The sequence below is a fragment of the Chiloscyllium punctatum genome, chromosome 48 (assembly GCF_047496795.1).
Source record: "Chiloscyllium punctatum isolate Juve2018m chromosome 48, sChiPun1.3, whole genome shotgun sequence".
Classification (NCBI taxonomy): Eukaryota; Metazoa; Chordata; class Chondrichthyes; order Orectolobiformes; family Hemiscylliidae; genus Chiloscyllium; species Chiloscyllium punctatum.
The window spans coordinates 39,230,220-39,245,658 of record NC_092786.1 but is presented as its reverse complement, the minus strand read 5'-3'; the positions used below and the strand labels follow the sequence as shown (position 1 = coordinate 39,245,658).

Sequence of the window (15,439 nt, the reverse complement as noted above, 5' to 3'; positions counted from 1 at the left end):
AGAAAGCTATTCAAACTTTACCTGAAGCAGAAATCAGAAAGGCTCATCGACAGGTCCAGAGAGGAAAACAGCATTCTCCTCCAGAACAGCAACTGAGCCTATTTGTTTTATAAGATATGAGAACTCAAAAGAGGCACATGGCAAGCTGAAGAGATAATGAGTCAGTGTCAGCACTTTGGGGTATTTAGGTCTACTAGGCACAGACAATGCAGAGCCTTGACAAAGAAATGTTACCTTTGTAAAACTCACAGATGATGTGCAGAAGTAAAGACACTGTCACAGAACAGGAGATGACTGGTGTAACACAGACAGAGGTCTGCACAGTAGAGCATACTGAAAACAGGTAACCATATTTGACAATGTATTTTCATTTGAGAAGATGCCAGAAGCATTTTTAAGATAAACGATTGTTTTGAACAAAAGTTGTGAATCAAATGATTTGACTTTCTTAAAGTTAATTTACTTTACAGAGTCATACAGTACAGAAATAGACGCTTTAGTCCAATCAGTCCATGCCAAACATAATCCCAAACTTAACTAGTCCCACCTACCTGCTCCTGACCAATACTGTTCCAAACCTTCAAATAATGGCTATCTAGTCAACTTTAAGCTTGGTACAGGAATGGTTGTCACAATCCTGTCAAATCAATACCATGGCTGAATGACAGAATCTCTACAGTGTGGAAGCAGGCTATTCAACCCACACTGACCCTCCAAAGAGCATCCCACCTCCCTACCCTATCCTATCCCCATAATCATGCACTGCCCATGGCTAATCTACCTAACCTGAATGAACCAAGTTTACAGATCTCTAAAACTAAATTACAGGTCCAGGTGAGACAACTCCTCAGATTAAAGGTATGCTACAAGTAACAGTGCAAAACAAACATCAAGATGTGAAAATGCATATATGATTCACATTCAACACTCCTCACTTTTGAAACTGTAGGAAAGACTTGGCACGTAAAAAATTCAAACAAAAAGAACAATTGATTCAGAAACAAACAGCTGCTGACCAACTGATCAAGCGGCAGTCAGAAGATCGAATTGCATTTTCTAAACTAATGGCAGAATCCAACAGAAGGAGGAATCCAGTGAGATTACAGCAGGAAATAAGTCACAGACTTTACAGGACGGGTGAAGATGTTCATTCCCCAGTTTTCTAATACACAGCATGTAGTGTGATGGACAAAGACAGTACTAAGAGAGCATCGATCTTCTGGCAACATTACAGACAATGAAAAAATCTAATTTAGCAATGAAACAACCACAACATCCAACCTAAACAACTTGCTAAAGTGCAAAGATATGCTTGATAAAGTGAAGATCAACATCATACAGCTCCATGTATCCAGACCAATGCCTACAGATTCAGGACACAGTCAAAACGAAATGCCTGGTCTAAACATATAGAATACCTGTTCAAATGAAAAAGCAATTGCCCTGTCTGGAAATCCAGATTACTGCAAACGAGCAAGTACTTGTTTCAGTGGTCATTCCTGAGTTTAAGGATCTCCCAGACAACGTTAAAGAGCAACGACCCAAGTCAGCTGTGAAGAATACTCCAGTGGAAGGATGTAATGAAATGAGTGGTCCTCCAGATTTTAAAAAATGGATCAATGATTAGGCTTACCAGGAGCAACCTACAAATATATAATTACTGTCATTCCTCTGTATCCTCAAGGTTTTCCGAAAGCCCCGCGAATGACGAAATTCGAGAGTGCGGAGCTCATTACAAAAGGTTAATAATATCACAGATACATTATTTTTACCCGTGGATATTGATTTTTGTTGTTGCTTTTGTGGCACGATTAGGCAAATTTGTGATTTCACTGATACAGAGGATTTACTCCATGTTCGAAACTGAAAGCAGACTTTACATGCCATAAGTACTCACTTGAAAATTATGTTATATATTTAAAAGTGCCACAAAAAAAAGTAAAACACTGAATAATTATGAAAGATTTATCTTTTTTTTTAAAAAATCAAACAACAACAAAGTTTGTCTCAAATACTTAAATAAAAAGGAAAGGTTGCTCATGACAGAAATGCATTGCAACACTTATCAAGAGAAAAGGCAGTTTACGTATTTCCTAAATACTTCTGACATTTTATTTTGACATAACTTTCAAATTCAGAAAACAAAGTAACATTTGATATAGTTAGCTACATTTTACAAGTTTACTCATATAGATATTATCATTTAGAATCTTCATTTTCCCAGTTTGCATCACATTGACTTGAGTGGCACTAAAATCCAAGTAGCAAAGAATGAGAGCAAAAACAGGATTTTAAAAATCAAAACCTAGCTGTGTACCATTGAGCATGCACCTGAACTGGAAATATTCCAACATTGTGGGTGAAGTTATACGAGCATAAAATGCTTTAAATAGTGATAAAAATCATGACACTATGTGGGGTAAGTTAAATACAGTAACTTGAAATGCCAGATATATAAGAATTTCAGTTAAGTACCCTGAATTTGCAAACTGAAAGGAAAATTAGATGTGAATGAATGGTTCAAAAACAGTGATCTTGTATTTTTCATATATTGTTGCTTATTTAAACATACAGACACCAATAAAATGAAGATAAACTATTTTTATTCATTCTGTACAATTGCACTGAACACCATATCACTCATACATATTCCTGCACTATTCGTGACAATTAATGCATTAACATATGGAGGTGAAAACAGAAGCTACAGTGTCAATCAGAAATGAACATATTCAGGCATTTTCAAAAAACTCATTTTGCTGAATTGAATATGATCACAAACTAACCAAGTGACAATGTTAAAAAACTAAGCTGAAAAGGTAGTGAAAAAGATTTATTGAAATAACAGTTTTATTTTGAAGGTTTAAAATGTCAAACATTTAAAAGTGGAATAAGAACAAAGAAAAACTGCAACCTGTGATGAAATCCATTTCAAGCAGTCTTTGAGAATGCAACTTCCAGAGTACAGTCAGTTCCAAGGGTGCTGCATTTGAGCATTTCATTCAACTATAACCATCAATAAGGAAAAGGCTGTTTGCAAGGTTTTCAATAGGTTATTCAGGTCAATTCAGGATCACTGAAGAAGTTCAAAGGTTACAGTTAGTTGAGACAGGATGAAGTGCAGCATGATCCATGTTAGCAGTGTGATTAATTGTATTGCCAGAAGACAGATGAGTATTCATGGGGAGCTGAGAAAATGGAGAGGCCACTGGCTCAGTGTTGGGGAAGCCTGCAAGCATTAGGCCGAGTTGAGAGTAGGGGTTGAATAACTCAAGCAATATCCACTTGATGCAACTGAGCATGAATGGAGCTCAGGAGAGAAGCTGGGGCAGGACTGGATTGTTGAGGCTAGCTCTCAGTGATGAGCTTCAATCATCTTTGTCAATCAGTGTTGGAGATCTGGTTCAGAGTCCAGGGGAGCACAGACCCAGGAAGAGCAGTTGGTGTGGCAGTGAATGGTGGAGTGGTTCGACAGTGACAGTTTCAAGGCCGGATTGGCAGAAGTGAGGAATTATGATCTTTTGTGAAGCTTAAGATGTGATGATCCACAAGGTCATGCACGCCTGGGTGGATTGCTGAGACATCGATAAGTTCTGCCTTGATCACACTTACTATGTGATGTGCGCTGTGGGGTGTTCAATCACAATCCAATACCCATGCGAACAATATGTTAATTTGATGTGTTAGGATACAAGCTGTACAAGCATTGAAGGTTGCATTACTGTTCTATGTCATTTTTAAAAGTTTGTGTGTTTATTCTAACCATTGAAATTTCATGGATTTATTCGCTTAAGGTCAGCTGAATCTCTCACTTTTTCTACTTTAAAGAAAAGCCACCATTCCTTAACCAGTTTGTAACACAAATTTTGCTGCCTGACACAAGATCATAATAAATCTCAAATTATAACATTCTCAAACTAAAAGGCTACACTTTTTTCTCTGTAGAATATAACTAATTGTGCATGAAACAAGCATCAGAAATAAACCCAAATTTTAATTTCTAAAAGCAATATAACCTTGCATAACCATCAAGATCTGAAAAACATTACAAAAATGCATGCAGCAGCCCTACTGTATTCAGTGTAACTTTCAGAGAAAATACACTGAAATCGCCTTCATAAGCAACATGGGGCATAATGAAATACCATAGCTTTTCACTTTACAATAGTGACTAGACTTCAAAAAATCCTTAATTAACAATAAAGCACTTTGAGACATCTGATATCTGTGAACTGGGCTGAAAAAATGCAATTTTTTTTCTTTATAAATACTGCCATCTAGTGTCCTTGCCTATAAAGCAACTGCACATTCTAACAGCAGCTCAGACAGAAATTATTACTGTCATAGAGTCATAGTGATGTACAGCATGGAAGCAGACCCTTCAGTCCAACCTGTCCATGCCGAACAGATATCGCAACCCAATCTAGTTCCACCTGCCAGCAGACAGCCCATATCCCTCCAAACCCTTCCTATTCATATACCCATCCAAATGCCTCTTAAATGTTGCAATTGTACCAGCCTCCATCACTTCCTCTGGCAGTTCATTCCATACACGTACCACATGTACGTGTGAAAAAGTTGCCCCTTAGGTCTCTTTTATATTTCTCCCCCCTCACCCTAAACCTAAACCCTCTAGTTCTGGACTGCCCAACCCCAGGGAAAAGACTTTGTCGATTTAACCTATCCATACCCCTCAATTTTGTAAGGCTCTATAAGGTCACCCCTCAGCCTCCGACGCTCCAGGGAAAACAGCCCCAGCCTGTTAAATTAAATAGTTGTGGCTTATATTTTAAGTTTAATCAAGAGACATAGCTCCAAAAACATAAAATCAAGAAAGAACCCACTCTACTCACTACTGCAGACTTTCAGTAGGCCACACTGAAAACAACAATTAACTTATCTGATTCTGTGCTGTGAACTTCGCCTAACAGTTCCTCCAAGATCAGTTGTGAATCTCACTGTTTGTCAATTTTCCCAGATACACTCCGATGTCCAGCGATACATGAATTCAAACAGCAAAGGCAGTGTCAGCTTCTTTCTCTCTCTCTTGTGCACTGACCTCACCATGTGCTTCCTTTGTCTGTTCTTCTCCCTTTTAAAGCAGCTGTTTGTTTTCACTTTTTTTCCCAGAGTTGCAAATCAATGCAACAGCATATAAAACAGTAATTGCTGCTTCTGGAATTCAAGGAAATCACCTCCAGCACCTAAAATACCTCAAAAAAGGAGCAGCTGTTACACCCAGAAATTCTTCCCATCCTCCATCTTGGATACTGTACGACAGAAGATATGAATTGCAGCACAGGAGTGGCATGCAGTAAACCTAACCATTATAATCAGATTACTAGTCTGATTCGCAAGGTAGTTCAGATTTTTCAAACAGTTCTCCATCATGCATTATGCCTGAAATATAACATTCACATTCCTATTTCTGTAGTTCCAAATAATTCTGCTTTTCACCAAGCTAACTGCATTTAAGATTCCCTGCTTGGTATTCAGAGCTGTGGTTACAAAGGCACAAATCTCTTGCCAGGACAAATAGTGAAAGGATGACCAGCTCAGTCTTGGTTGTAGGTGAAGATGTGCAAGCAAAGTTGAGGCAAAACCAGAGAGTGAGCAAGAGCCATGAGTGTGAAAGAGAGCAAGCAAGCTAGGGTATACAAGAGAGAGAGACCGAGAGCAAGCCAAATCACGAGAGAGAGAGAAAGAACGAAAGAAAGAACGAAAGAACGAAAGAACGAATCAGAATACTTGCAAGACTGAACAAGGAAGAGAATATGCAAGAGTGAGTGAGAAAGCAGAAGCCAGGATATAAGAGTGTGAACCAGAGCCAGGAGAAAACACAAGCATGGAAAGTTGGGGAGAGCACCAGATGTGTGTGAGACAAAGAAATGGTGAGGTAGAGTTAAGATTAGATTAGATTACTTACAGTGTGGAAACAGGCCCTTCAGTCCAACAAGTCCACACCGACCCGCCGAAGCGCAACCCACCCAGGCCCATTCCCCTACATTTCACCCCTTCACCTAACACTACAGGCAATTTAGCATGATCAATTCACCTAACCTGCACATTTTTGGACTGTGGGAGGAAACCGGAGCACCTGGAGGAAACCCACGCAGACACGGGGAGAATGTGCAATGCACACATTTCTGAAGAGAAGCTGACTTACTCTATTAGTTTAGCAAATTAGCATGCATAAGCGATGGTAGTGGTCTTATGTTGAAAGAGCAAACCAAACTTAAAAATTGGTAAAATTAAACCATCAATTAAAAACTAATCCTAAACCTTTTCTGTAGAAGAAAAATTCAAGTATGCACGAAACTGACTGTCATTTCCAAATTAGAAAATTAAACTGTTATAAACCCATGTTAAAAATATGAACTTCCAAAAGAGTTAAGCTCTTGGATTTATATCACTTTATTGTTTGTGCCCCCGACTGCATTAAAGGGTATGAATTACAATGGACTTCATTTGGACTCATTTCATGTCCATTTGCTTGTTGTACTTTCAGCACTACGAATCTCTGCATAAGGACATATTTTAATTCAGACAATCTAAGATTATCTAATTACTTAATTCTGCTTTGACCAAAGAAAAACATGCCTATTCCCTGCTTCATGCCGTTGCACATCTAAATAAAAAGCTCAAGTCAACATGTATGCTTTAGGAAGGAAACAAAATCCTCATTTGTTACATGGGTTCTTATGGCATGGCCAAACAATGTAACTTTTCATTTAGTAGGGTGAAAACAACATATTAAAAAAACTTGGATACCTCATCATAAAAAACTGATTAATGGTTGGCTCCCACCATTTTGCCAACAGCCAATGTCACTGAACAAGCCAATTTCAGTTTACAAGAACGTTTTTAAACCTTCATGTTAAGCTATGTTTAAACACAAAATGTGTAGAATCCAACTAGCTCAAAAGAATCTGAATGATTTACTTTAAATACCTTAATCATCATCATAGAAATCTAGATCATGACCGGGAAATCCACAGAGACATGACCACAGACCTATTTGAATAGTTGTTACCACAAAACCAGCAATCACTGTTATAGGTCATCCATTAGCACTCGTAATAGTAAAATCACTCGAACACTGAATTATAACATGCAAAAATCAATGATTTACACAGCTGCACATTTCTAGAGAGTAAGGCAGCTCCATTTCTGATTTGAAGTAAATGGCACTTTTATCAACAATATATTGTTGAATGGTAATTTTTAGGTTTAGTTAGGTTTCACCCAACCTACATCTTAATGCAAGTTGCTATTCATGTTGTTAATTTGAACATGAATAATAAATGGATCCAAAGACACAATGAGCTCACTGACTTTGGCAATTTGCTGTTTTTCCATCATCAATAATTATCTCAGAACTTCAGGTAAAAACAATGACTGCAGATGCTGGAAACCAGATTCTGGATGAGAGTGGTGCTGGAAAAGCACAGCAGTTCAGGTAGCTTCCGAGGAGCAGGAAAATCGACGTTTCGGGCAAAAGCCCTTCATCAGGAATACTTTTGCCCGAAACGTCGATTTTCCTGCTCCGCGGATGCTGCCTAAACTGCTGTGCTTTTCCAGCACCACTCTCATCCAGAATCTGGTTTCCAGCATCTGCAGTCATTGTTTTTACCCAGTTGATTTTCACCCTACTGCAAATCCTCTTGCAAGGATGCCTGCCTTGAAGAAGTTTTCCTCCTCTCTCTATCAAGAATCTCAGGGAGTCCCTCTCCCACTGCAACTCACAGGTCATTTTTTCTGCCCTGCAGCTCTTCAACCATATCCTGAAACAGACTCGCTACTACAGCCACATTTGCTTCCTCAGTGCCTGCCTCCATAACCAACTCATCCCGCATGGACTACAGACCACCTTTAAGCCAGCAGAGTTTGGATCTGAACAGGACAAACAGTACAGACTACAGATTCAAAAACACCAGCAACAGTTCTCCTTCAAGATCCTCCGCTCCAAGCTCGCAGCAATGCGTCGGCACCTAACCTCTCTACAGTCTGCCCTGCCTCAGCTGAGGGCCACACTCCCTCAGAATTGCAAAGGACCCCTTCTGTACTCTATCCTCAGAAGGTGTATTCCTGATGAAGGGCTTTTGCCCGAAACGCCAATTTTCCTGCTCCTCGGATGCTGCCTGAACCGCTGTGCTTTTCCAGCACCACTCTAATCCAGAATCTCAGAACTTCAATACATGAAATGGATTTGATGGGATTGGATGCTATGGGATGGAATATGATTAAATATCATGTGCGCGTGTGCACGCACACTTGTCAAAAAAGCATACCTAAATCCTGTCGTGTACAAGATCCAAGGCACAATACTCTTGTTTAAATGATTTGTCAAAAACCAGCACTGCTTCTTTCAAGCAATTTCTTCACATATTACTTCAAATAACACAGAAATGTCACATCAAGCTTTGAAGTGTATCTGCAGGACACCAACTTCTGAACAATACCTCTTTGCACAAGGTTTTAAAACCACTACCAAAGAAAATGCAAGCAATGCATAACCTCAAAGGCAACATTTCTTTGCCTTTTACAGGCTTTTCAGGATATTGTGCCAATATTCTTAAAATTCCAAGTAAATGCTTTCCCTCACATTTCCTTTCAACCAACTAAGCCATTACCTGTTCAGCAATGCTTACTTTGGGTTTTCCCAGAGCCACATGGCTCCAGGTCATCATCATGGTCCAGGAATGAACAAAATATGTGAATTCCAGAAGAGAAATAACAATGGCTGGCCTTGAAATCAAGGCATCAGTTTAAGGAACATGATGTCAAGGAGAACAGGTAAAATTGAAGCAAACAGAAATCACGGGAAACTCTCCAAAGTCTGAAGGCATACAAGCAAGTTAGTTGTGATTACCGACCATTGATGCAGGATGCGTCAAGGCAATAAATGGTGACTCAGCAATAGGTTACCTAAACATTTCAACTGCTCCATCAGTGACCTTCCCTCTACTTTTAAGTTAGCATGCAGGATGCTTGTTGATAAATTCAGTGCATTCAATTCAATTTGCAATTCTTCAGGTAATGAAATGATTCCTATCTTCAAGCAGCAAGCACTGGACGACATGTTAACTTGGATGAATATATGACAAGTAATATTTGAGCTATAAAAGTGCAAGGCAATGATCATTTTTAACAAAAAAAATACAACTACCTCCACTTTACAGCCAAGTATATGCCAAGTACAGAAGCAGGTCTTAGGCTCAATATTCTGCAACAAAAAACTCAATTCCTAATTCCCCACTACCTACTCGACACTAAGGATGTATATGATGGAATATTTACCACCTGCCTGACACAGCTTCAAAAACACTCAAGAAACTTACCAGTTGATTGGTATGTCATCCATAACCTACTACATCTATTCCCTCCAATATAGACACACAGTGGCTGCAATATGTACCATCTACAAGGTGACTTGCAGCAACTCACCAAGTTTATCTCAGAAGAACCATGCCACCCCACAACCTCCATCACCTAGAAGGAAAGCACAGCAGACACACAAGATCACCTTCGTATCACACAATATCAAGATGTGTGAAAAAGATAATTCCTTCATCATGGTTAGGTCAAAATCATGAAACCCTCTTGCTACTAGCAATGTGGAACTACCAACATCACATGGAATGCAGCGGTTCAAGCAGCAACTCATCACCACTTTCTCAAGAGCAATTATAGATGGACAATAGAAGCTGATTCTACCAGCAATGCCCAGAGGCCATGAACAAATTACAAAAATTAACATACTCAGTTTCACATTTTCTGGTTAAACTATACTCATTTTCCTTCAAATGTTGTGTGATTAATTGCAACACTGAACTGTAATAAATAAAATGTAAATTGATAACTATTTTTAGGAAGACAAATTTTCCTGGCCTAGGGAATAGTGATTTAAAGCTCTTTGTTTGTTCTTTTTATCAAGTAGCTATTCAACCTCTAGTGGGCCAAGTGCTTATGCAAGCATGCCTTTTAAAAAACTCTGCAGCTGCATGCAGAGCTTCCAGGTAGTCTGCAGGTTTTATACACAGCTGCCCACAGCTACACTAAATACTGCAGTCCCATCTGGAACGAAGGTCATAAAAATTTCCAGCATCATGCTTTGTAGTTTACATAAGACTGCTCTTGCTATGTATCTTGTAAAATATCAGTTACTGCAGAAGAAAAACTGTCTTCATTTCATTCTGTTTGTGCTGCACACCGTGCTTCAACTTGTCTATTCAGCATATACTCATCCAAGTACACCTGTGTTCATGTGTTAAGTGAAGTGCTGACAAATAAAACCTTAACTGCTTGCAAAATAAAGAGATATCCCCTGCAAGGCAGCATCACTTTCTCTTTGCCTCATGTTTATTTCATGAATAACTGAGCTTCTATTGGCAACAAAGTGATATTTTAATTCATACAGAATTTTCAATAGTCATTTACAACTTTGTTGTTTTATAGAATAAAAGGTATTTAATGCAATGGAAGACCCTGAAAGCAATACATTATCAGAGCTATTAATGATTTTGACCAAACCCTACCAACCTTTATTCATCAAAGCATTTTATTCTCAAAGGATAAATTTCAGTGCAAAGAGGGATCAACAAACGAATTGCTTGAAAGCCTTTCTGATGTAAGCCTGAAGTTAGGAAAGCTTAATGAAGGCTTTAAAATCCACCAGGGCTTCACAATGTACATCTGACTTGGTGATTTATGCATATTAATAACCTCAGCCTACTGAGGCAATCTGAGTTGTACATGTCCTCAGAATCTTAATGTCTTCAGCTCCACTGGGATTATTACAAATGTAAATTTCTAAGATTCTAAGCTATTAATCTCTGTCTGTCCTCCTGTTCAGCAACATAATGACTAATTAAACATCAAAAGACCTGTACAGGCGATCTTCCTTGACAGCTTCTGTCCTGGTTTCACTCCCAAGAGGAGACTCAAATGGCTGGGACAAGGGGCGAGATTGTACAAATAAGCCACATATCATCATTACTAAATCTAGCAATGCGACATTTGCTATCAATTTAAACATTTTAAGTCATTTCATTACTATCTTTTGTTGTCATGTTCACAGCATAAAATGCACAAAAACATTTCATTAGAAGAAAGATAAATTACAGCTCACACCAAATCCTAACAGAAAACTATACTCACAGATGAAGGCAAACCTGGAGGCACCTTTCTTACTTTCTTTGTCTGTGTGGGATCTGCACAGAATGAAATATAGATTGTAACTATATAACACTTGGAAATAAAAAGAATGTAGTTCTCTTAAAAATATAATGCTAACAGCAGTTTGACTCTGTGCAGGTCATTGTTATAGACAAGAATTCACATTTATAGAACATCTCTAACATAGAAAACCATCCTGTGACACTTAGTTGAGACATGAGAAATTACACTAAACAAAACCAAAAATGTTTGGATGGGTGACCAAAAGACATGTCAGATTTAGGAGGATCTTAAAGAGGGAATGCAGAAAGTGAATTTAGAGAATGGAACCCTGGGAAGCTGAAGGCGAGTCAGCAAAGGTGGAAGCAAGGAGGTGGGTTCCACAAGAGCCAGGAATCAAGTAGAATGAAAAGAGATTTGGGAAAGCAGAAGAAATTATTCAAAAACAGAAAAGGTGAGAGCACTGGGAAAGAATTATAAATATAGGACATAGGCACCGGGCACTCATGTAATGAAGTGACCATCAGTAGTCTTACCAGTGGAGGTCCTTGATCACCCACAACTCTCCAAATGCTTACAAAGAATAACAATCCCTGGGTGAGTTCTCTCAAGGAAGATGAAGTCAATTGAAAAATAGAAGGTTTAACAAGTCAGAACAAGGCTCATGGAGGTTTTGAAAATGATGAGTAATGCGGAAGACAGGAGATGGTAACAGATGCCTACAGGGAGAGTGAAACCAAAGAGGGTGTTTTAGCAACAATCTCTAATTGAAAGATAACTGCACTGTGCAAACTGAAGAATCTACACCAACCAAAGTGAGTCCAGGCAGAAGGAAACATTCCAGCATTGAAAAGGTTAGAGATGGGAAAGTTTATTGACCTGAGAGAAAGAGAGAAAAAGTTGAACATCTCTAAATGTTAGATGCAGAAAACTGTGGAGTCAAGTCTCCGAACTGTGTAATCATGAGGGACTCGGATTCAGCACAGAATATGCAGCAAGTCAGAAAGAGAAAACAGCCAATGAAAAGGACTATTTAAATTAGGTAGAGGTTGAAAACACAGAAGGTACTGAGAATTGACATGAAACATTGATTGTGGAAGAAAGAGTTCAGCTACTCATCGCAGCAGCTCAAAGGGAAATGACAGATTAGACATGAAGGGGTCTACATGAAGGTGATGATGAATTCAGTAGCTATACTTTACAGCAACAGTTGTAATGTCAGATATGTGAATGGGCTCAAAGGTTGGAGCAGCAGAGGTGGTGGGGGAACAGAAAACTAAATTATTGCAGTTAGTCCAACATTTTAAGGGGAGTGCCACAGTCTGTTTGCAGAAAGCATTGAGCTTGCATTTTATAATTAATGCTTAAAGCATCTCTGAACATTGCAGTCAATATTTGAGCAGAGTCAGAGTTATCTAGGGAGCTCTCCCTTCTTTTTGGTTAACATTACCTTTCATGATGAAACAAGCCATTTGTGAATTTATAACAAATGAGTGAATAATGGTTTGAACTTCAACAAAAAGCTTTCAGTCAAATCTGACTTCACTTTTTTGTCATTGTACTTCCCAATCCCGACCTATCTTTGCTCCAGCACAACTGAGTGAAAGGAAGATGCAAATAAATAGTATTGGACTAAGTTGGGGTGGCACAGTGATTAGCACTGCTGCATCACAGCGCCAGGGACCTGGGTTTGATTCCACCCTCAGGCAATTGTCTGTGGGGAGTTTGCACATTCTCCCAATTTAAGTGTGGGTTTCCACTTGGTGCACCAGTTTCCTCCCACAGTCCAAAAGTGTGCAATTTAGGTGGATTGGCCATGCTAAATTATCCATGGGGTTCAGGGATGTGTAGGTGAGGTGCATTAGCCATAGGAAATAATGGGGTGGGGGCATGGGTCTGGGTGGGATGCTCTTTGGAGAGTCTGTATGGACTTGTTGGGCTGAAAGGCCTGTTTCCACACTGTACAGATTCTAAGTTAAGCAGGGTGAAAGGCTTCTTTTCAATGATCACCTGACGCCATCAATGTTTCTTTCCTGCAATATTTTCTGCTGCATTCAACATGTATTAGAAGTTTTCTGAGATTGCCTGACAAAGTTCACACTTTAAGTGTATATAATTATTATAAACATTTAGAAACAAGTGTCAGCCACATTCTGTTATTCAACCTCATAACACCAGAAAGATCTTGAGATAACAGATATTTATCATTTTCAGATTTAAAGTTAGCAATTTATTAAGATTCAATTGTAATTTATGGAAAGGAGTTCCAAACTTCTACCACGCTGTGTGGTGGAAAGTGTTTCCTAATTTTACCCTAGCATTCCATTATTTTCTTTGTTTGTTCTTATACTTAAATAGTTCATATACCTGGAGCCTCAAATATCTTTGTACCTCCTTTGTTACAGTTCTTATAATTTGTAAACTAGCCTGCAAAATTACTCTTATTAGATAAAAATGTAAATGACCAGGCAGCTGTAGTAGTACAATTTGAAATCCACTTGTCAAAGTTTTCCCCATTGGGATAATCTACCAATAGCACCTTAATTTTATGCTTCCAATGTTACCTATCTTTGGGTCACTGGAATAATTGGACATGTGGTTTTCTATACCACCATCCAAGTTACATGCCGTCAATTAGAGTATCTAATTCATTATCTCTATTCAGTCTCCTGTCACAGTCATATTTCTAATCACAGCAAAACATTGCCAACAATTCGTTGAACTTCACCTGCAGCTAAGTCTCTTATGAAGAAATTTATCTTGCCTGCTTCAAGTCCAAATAAAAGAATCTACATTCAATGTTATTTCATTTAGTGCTGTTTTACCCTGATGTCACAAATTTATTGGGACTGAAAATCTCACAAAGCATTGTGAGATTCGTTTTAATGTTTTTATTAAAGTTGAGTACTTTACCTAATTGGCACTGTTTTTGAGGACCTCTTACCAAACAACAGCAAACTAGATCAGCCATGACCAAGTATCCACAACCTAGGCAAAATCCAGCATGTCCTATGTACTGTCAGACCAGCCTTGACACACAATCCACTTTGAGTCCTCCCCACTCCAGCCATCACTCCAGAAAGAGGGGGAAGGGCTAGAAAAAGCCACCACGCATAGCACTGACCAACACCCCACCAGCTAGGGGAAGGAAGGAAACAGTCCCACAGACAGCCAAGATGGCAACCTCACCAAATGGACCTTCGATGTGGTAGCAGTAAGAAAGAAGAAACAGCCTTGAGGTAATAGGCAAAGGCCTCCAGCTCTGACCCCATGTTGTGGCACTGCGCCTTCCACACTGAGGTTTTCTCTAGGACGGTCAGTAGGTAGAACATTAAATTTAAAAATATTAAAGGAAAACTTATTTTAACAGTTATTTTAGTCACCACTGTAAAAATTCTTCCATTTAAATCACCATATTTCAATTTGGGATACAGGTATGTTTCATTCTTTTTTTTTCTGCTGAGAAAGGTCCAATGGCACAAAATTCCAGTTTCAATATCAATTCCTGGGAGGTAATACTTCACTTAAAATGGTTACACTTAAAGTTACGATTTTCAGGAACACAATCAACTTTTAAGTGAGGACTGTCAACTACTTCAGTCACCTCTTCAAAACAAAATCCAACTAATTTCCTTACGCAGGCCTTACCCTTAGAAATCCATTCTGGCTTTCTCTCTGAGTCAAACATTTTCAAGACGTTTAGTCACCCTAACCTTAACTATACACTGTTGTAGTTTCTCAATAATATGTGCAAGGCTAGCTCGCCAATTTTCTGGTTTTCCCACTCACTTTTTTTTAAAAAGGCCTGAATGATACACAAATTTTCAATGGGAAGGAACGGTTTTGACCTTGAGAGTTCAGAAGATTAAATTTAGGGCTTCTGTAAAGTTTTCACCTACATTTTTAAAATCTGCTTGATCAGTTGACTGTCATACTACCTGCCATTATTTTCTTTGATGTCTTTAAATTGATTAGGTTAATTTTGGTGGTATCTTTCTTGCTTCACTGTTAGTTTCCTTCAGATTCCTGGCATACAGACCTCACTCTCAGTTATAAATACTGACCCAAAATGATGATTCAACATGCCATTTCTACCATTTTAATCACTGACAATATCATCACAAAGTTTTTAAAGGCCCATCTTGCTCCTGACCATCCTTTTACCTAATATAATTGTAAAAACATGTTGACCTTGACATCTCTTGCAAGTTTCTTTTCATACTGTGCCTTAAAAAGTATTCAAAGACTCCGCTCTCTCTGC

The 15,439-nt window shown here is 38.7% G+C and overlaps 1 protein-coding gene across 8 annotated transcripts in view; it reads right to left on the bottom strand.

Annotated features, from left to right (window-relative positions):
* The window catches only part of tcf12 (transcription factor 12), a 342,285-nt gene that overhangs the window by 129,306 nt on the left and 197,540 nt on the right, over nt 1-15,439 (bottom strand). For all 8 annotated transcript variants that reach the window (XM_072565001.1, XM_072565003.1, XM_072565000.1 and 5 more), the window contains one exon: nt 11,161-11,213. In XM_072565001.1, the coding sequence (XP_072421102.1) occupies nt 11,161-11,213 (53 nt within the window). The remainder of the gene's footprint in view (nt 1-11,160; nt 11,214-15,439) is intronic.